General features: G+C 57.2%; 1 protein-coding gene across 1 annotated transcript; it reads right to left on the bottom strand.

The window, feature by feature from the left end:
• Window positions 1–815: 815 nt before the first annotated feature.
• SERINC2 (serine incorporator 2) lies at window positions 816–4,103 on the bottom strand. The gene is made up of 9 exons (XM_010155411.1): window positions 3,927–4,103; window positions 3,178–3,365; window positions 2,997–3,076; window positions 2,703–2,840; window positions 2,411–2,580; window positions 2,231–2,321; window positions 1,964–2,099; window positions 1,464–1,676; window positions 816–954 (listed from the first exon to the last, which is right to left on the bottom strand). Exons 1-9 carry the CDS (start codon window positions 4,101–4,103, stop codon window positions 816–818), a joined length of 1,332 nt encoding a protein of 443 aa, XP_010153713.1.
• Window positions 4,104–5,825: the final 1,722 nt, after the last annotated feature.

Genomic DNA, 5,825 nt, shown 5'->3' with positions numbered 1-5,825 from the left:
TCCAAGCCACCGTGCCCAAAGCGATGTCACCCCTGCCTGCACCCAGAGGGCCACCAGCTGTACCCTCACCCCGGCATTAGGGCTGTTTCATACCTTCCCCCTCCTCCACCTCCACCCCACACTCCACCATGCACCCAACACACACGTCAGGAAAGACCCTGGGACAAATATGCCAGGTTTATTCCAAACGAGACTTTATTAACGAGGCCAGGCACGTGCAGCCTTCGGGAAACCTCACCCCTGCTCCAGGGAGGAGTGGGGACTGTCCTCCCGTGAGGGCTGCGGCAGGAGAGCCCCCGAGGAGCTGGAGCCCCCGGCGAGGCTGGGGGATGCAGCAGGATGTCTGCCTCCATCCACAAAGCCCCAGATTCATTTTCCTCCAGGCTCTCTGGGGAGGCAACACCAGCCAGTGCCCAGGTCCAGACACATGTCCGGTCCCCAGAGTCCCCCCAAAAGGCACCAAGGTCCCAGGGCACCAAGTGAGATGACAGCAGCTGGTAAAAACCAACCAAACCCTCCCAAGGCAAGGCAGTGGTCTCCGCTAAAAGAAGAGGGTATGGAGGCACCACCAAAGGCACTAGACAAACACAGAGCTTGGAAGAGCTTTAAAAACATCCTCAGGTCTTTCTCAGCCACGGCTGGTTTTCCCTGCTTGGCACTTCCAAGTTAAAACAGGAGACCTGCAAGAAGACACAACCCATCACAGCTGCCCCTGCATGCAGAACACAAGGCTAAGGCAGAGCCGGGGCTGTCCCCAGCCTCGAGGGACATGGCCACGGTGGCTCTGACTCAGCAACGGGATGCCTGGGGCCACCTCAGCTGAAGTCCCGGTCAGGCAGCACCAGTGGAGCCACCAACGTCCAGAGGTAGAGCAGGATTCCGGCCCAGCTGGAGCAGATCTTCACCCACACGGCCGTCCAGGGGCTCCTCAGCACCTGCAAGCTCTCATCTGGCCTGAAACAGCAACCAACGGGAGCACCATCACTGCGCTGCGCTGGTGGGGTGGCAGCCCCCTGCCCACCCCCAGCACGGCGGGCAGCAAGGACACTGGGGAGGGATGGACCTATGAGCACGAGCCATGAGTGCCATGGCAAGAGCACGGAGGAGAGAGCAGAGGAGCCTCGTGATTGCAGCCACGCAGCTCCCTGCAGCTTGCTCAGGGGATGTGACCTCACTGCTGCAGCCTGCAGCACCCCGGGGGCTCGGTCCCTGCTCCCCCTGTGTCCCAAGAGATCCCAGGCAGCAGCAGAGGATGTTGCAGCAGAGAGCGGGTGAGCCCAGGCACAACTTGCCATGGGCTACACGATCTAAAACCAATTAACGCTAATGGGGGTGCAGGTTAGGTGGGCTTGCACAGACACATCTCAGCAAACAGCTCTGCACAGCGTGAGAGCAGGGAGGACACCAGAATGAGATGCAGAGGAAGGGGGACAGTCCCCCGTCCCCGCAGGAGCTCTGCCCACCTGTACCAGTTGGTGAGGGTCATCATGATGTAGAGGGCAGCGAGGAGCAGGCAGAGGTGGAAGAAGGTGTAGTTGTAGGACACGCCGTCCTGCTCGTTGTCGTAGGCTGGGTGCAGCCCGCTCTCCACCGCCGCCACTTCGCCGCCCGCCCCTGCTGCGCTTTCCTCCGTCAGCATCAGCTTGTTGACCTGCGGGTGGTCCGAGGAGCGGATGCTGCGGGCAGAGGGATGGCAGGCTCAGGGCTGCCTGCCCCCTGCTTCCTCACTGTCCCTGGGACAGGCAGGGCAGTTTGGGAGATGCAGCTGGTGGGGAAACTCTAAAAGCTGCACCCATGACCCCTCAGGGCAACCAGCCTGTGTCCCTGGGACGTCTTAGTGACAAAAACCCTGGCCCAACCTCCCCTCCAGTATTGCCTCTCCCTAAAAGCCACCTGATGCCTCACTGCTCCGGGCAGGCAGAGGGACTGTGCAGTCCCCAGGGGACACGAGCCAGGTCCTCACCTGACGAAGAGGGTGCAGAGGATGAAGATTACCAGCCCCACAATGCTCGGGGCATCCCACCAGGTTGTCAGTGGCTGGGTCGCCATGGCCGAGCCGGTGCTGTTCCTCACCAGCAGCGTGGGGTTACAGGTCTGGGCTAGGGGGGACAGACAGGGGGTTCAGCACCTTTACCAGCTCCCAGAGACACAGGGGGGGCAACACACTCATCCCAGTGTGTGGTCCTGCCCCGTGCACCCCCCTCCCAAACCTGAGGCTGATCCTGCTTACTTGGTACGTTGGCCAGGGCGGACCAGGTGACATAGACGGTGTAGAGGGTGATGAGGGATGACTGCAGCAGCCCCGAGTGCGGCTGAGCATCCTGCAAACACAACGGCAGGTGCTCAGGACTTGTCCTGTACCCCATGGTGACACCCCCACCGGCCTCCCAGGTGCCCTCCACCACTTCACCTGGATCTTGGGCAGGATGGACACGGCAGAGACAATGAGGCAGAGGATGAGGTTGATGCTGATGAGGATCTTGCCCTCTGTGCAGTCCTTGGGCTTGGTGTAGTAGATGTAGAGCAGCACTGTGGCCGCAACAGAGGTGGTGTAGAAGATGAAGGTGATGATGCAAAGGGCTGGGGGAGAAACCAAAATGGAAAGAGGCTGGAGCAGAGCCCCAAGTCCCCACCAGCTGTGTCACACACGCCCAGGATGAGCTTCTCCATCTTTCATCCCTCTGCGGTGCAGCTATACCAACCTGCGTACCAGCCCTTGGCATTGCTCTCGCCCGCGTTGCGCAGCCACAGCTGGCTCCAGGAGTGGGCGAAGTCGATGAGGAGGATGAGCTGGATGAGGATGAAGAGGAAGGAGCCGACCACACCGAAGTAAAACCAGACTTGAGGGGAAGAGAAAAAACAGTTAAGAACAGAGAAAACAGGAATTTGGCAGTGGCTGGGGCACACGGCAGCACGGATGCCAGCTCCAGCCCTGAGTCTGATCCCGTGCTGAGGGTTAACCAGAGATGCAGAGGACAGGGCGGGCAGCCCCTCACCTGAGGTGAAGGCACCGTCCGGGATGTAGAAGGCCCCCACTGTGATCCCCACTAGCACCAGGAACTTGAAGAACCAGAAGCTGTGGGAGGAGAGAGGAGGCACGGTCTGCAGGTAGGAACCCAGCAGGGAAGGGGGGGTCTGCCCCACACCAGCTTCCCCCGCCCGGGGATGAACGCTCACCCGTTCTGCACGGCGGCTCGTGGGTCCTTGCTGCTGCGCACACACACCATGATCACGGCGAAGAGGAAGAAGAAGGCGGCCATGGCGAAGCCCATGCGGTACACGGCTTTGTGGCCCAGGAAGCTGCCACAGTCGACGTGGGTCTGGACCCCCAGGACCGACCCGCTGCCTTCACAGAAGCCGGGAAGCTGCAAAGGCAATGGGAGGGTGAGCATCACCCCTGCACCCACCATGAGCCCTGGTGCCCCCAAAGATGGGCCAGCCGCTGATGGCTCCAAGGCCACCCACAAAGCAAGCAGTCGGCCTGCTTGGGGACAGTGGTGGGGTGACACAGCTAAAGCCAACCTGCAGGTCAGTGGAAAGCTGGGATGAAAGCAGCATTTCCCAAAAAGCCTAGCCCAGCCTTCACATTAGCTCAGCTGGCAGACCCCAGCTCCCTGCACCTGAAGTCCCACCTCCATGACTGGCAAGTCACTTGGCCAGTTGAACCCCAAAACCAGGATGTAGGAAACTTTCCTGGGAGACATCTGGGAAACTAGTCAATGCATGAAATTATGCCACTGCCATTTTCCCCTCCATGGAAAACTGGGGTCAATAACACCCTCTCCCAGTGAGATGCTCAGGCAAAAAGGAACAGAGGCAACATCATGCCCCAAAAATTCACTTTCTGATTCAGCCTCCCACACCTACCACGAGCTAAACCTCTTGCCTGCAGTGATCAAGCCCAGCGATAACCAGGAATGAATTACCTTGTGCAGCTCCTTCTCCACGCCCGGGATTATCATAATGATGGACACGAGAGTGCCGAGGAAGAGGAAGAAGGTGAAGAGGAGGCGGGAGATGGTGGAGTTCTTGGCCGAGGGGCAGCAGCCGCAGAGCAGGCATGGCGCAGAGCCGCAGAGACAGGACACCTGCAACGAGAGCATCCCCGTGTCGCAGGGGTTGAAATTCGCCCCAAAACATGCGTTCAGGTCAAACCGTAAAGAGATCTGCCCAGGAATCCACGCTGCTGTGCTGGGGGCTTTGCTTCGGGCTTCTTGACAGCCAGCATCACAAGCCAAACCCCACGGGACCTCATGGAAATGGCCCCAAACCCCTGCAAAAAGCTGCTGAAAACCATAAGAGCTGCGGGAACAAGTTCACTGCAGTAACCAACCAACTCGGACACCAAGAGTCCTGGAGACACCCTCATCTTCTTTTCTGCTCCCCAGCAAATTACATGCAAAAAAATGCTCCTGTCAAAACTAAGCATTGCCCTGCAGGAGCCTCCTTTTTACAATAAAAAGCAGTTTGAAAAATAATTTAAGGCTGTCTTTTCAATTTAATACAGGATGGGGAAAACACTGATAGCAGCAGCATGGGGAAACGAGCTTGTTCTGCATCCTTCCTCTTTCCCCAAGGCCACTTTACAGATGGGGAAACTGAGGCCCAGCATCCCTGGGAGTCCACGGTGGGTCCTGGTTTCCCAAATCCAGCATTGACAGCACTGACGGGTGCACCCCCACTCCAGGGGCTCCCACTGCTGTGCCAGAGCTGGTCGCAGAGCAGCGAGTGGGGGAAACACCGGCTGTCCTTACTGCCTAGCAAAACCGGGGGGAAGGGGAGGAGAGAGGGAGAGGTTGCCTAGCAAAAAAGCAGGGGTTTCCCACACGAGGATTGTGCGGAATAAGGCTTGCAGGGAGAAAAAGGAATTTTGCATTGAACTAAATTCTTAGACTCCCCTGGCTCCTGCAAACCCCCACGAGAGGAGCATTAGGGAGATGGTGTTTGCATCCCAGCAGCTGGGCTGGGCTGCGTTGTGGAGCTGAGTTTTGCTGCTCCAGTATCCACTCTTCTCACCAATTTGTCCAACAATTTGGATATTCACCCACCTATTTAACACCTACAAGGCCCCAGGATCTCCTGGATCACTGCCGCATCCTGAAACCCCCGTTTTCCCAAAAGAGGGTGAAGTTGGAGAATAAGTAGGGCAATTTCAAGCAAGAGAATGGAAGAAGCTTTTTGGGACAGCCTGGCACTGCTGGGTCACTAACGCACTATGTCATGGGAGCAGAAGGTTCCATGTTAAATATCTGGGGAAACAACAGAGGAATAAAGTGTCTCTTGGGTTTGCACTAAAGATGCTGCACTTTTGGGAATTATCGGGGTTGGTTGGGGAAGTCAAACTATCTCAGATCAAGGCAAAGCAGGTGGTGATACCCTCCTGGCTGCTGCCCAGGAGCCAGCCTTGACCCCGTGTAAACGAACAGGTGGGGCACCGTGCTAAATAAAACCTCAGCGGACCCAAAAACGAAAATAAAGCTGAATTCCCAACTCTGCCCCACTCCCCATGGTGTGAGCAGGAAAAACAGGGCTCTCAGGACAGACAGCCCAAGCAATGCAACAGCAAAATACACCCCAAGTCCTCTAAACCAGGTAAACTACAGGCTGTTTCCCTTTTTTTTTTAGTGCCTCGCTGAAGCCATGACAAGCCCACAGCCTCCCGCAGCCCACGCACCAGCCCAGGGACCAACAAGAAACCCCCAAGCAGGTGCTGACAAGCTTCCAGCTACAGGTATCGCCTAGACCAAAGGGAATTAAATATTTGGAGTTTGTTTAAATTACTAGTGCTTTGCTTTCCAAATATTTTTCTCTAGCTAAAATGCTTT

The sequence above is a fragment of the Eurypyga helias genome, unplaced genomic scaffold (genome assembly GCF_000690775.1).
Source record: "Eurypyga helias isolate BGI_N326 unplaced genomic scaffold, ASM69077v1 Scaffold40250, whole genome shotgun sequence".
Lineage (NCBI taxonomy): Eukaryota > Metazoa > Chordata > Aves > Eurypygiformes > Eurypygidae > Eurypyga > Eurypyga helias.
The sequence above is the reverse complement of the archived record's forward strand: the minus strand, read 5'-3'. Positions and strand labels throughout refer to the sequence as shown.

Bases quoted from the DNA above. Each gene is read 5' to 3' on its own strand.
- SERINC2 (XM_010155411.1), bottom strand. From the start codon at position 4,103: ATGCTCTCGTTGCAGGTGTCCTGTCTCTGCGGCTCTGCGCCATGCCTG. The intron at 3,366-3,926 runs GTAATTCATTCC...TTGCCTTTGCAG, and splicing joins TGGAGAAGGAGCTGCACAAG to CTTCCCGGCTTCTGTGAAGG. The intron at 1,677-1,963 runs GTGAGGACCTGG...CTCTGCCCGCAG, and splicing joins CTCTGCACCCTCTTCGTCAG to CATCCGCTCCTCGGACCACC.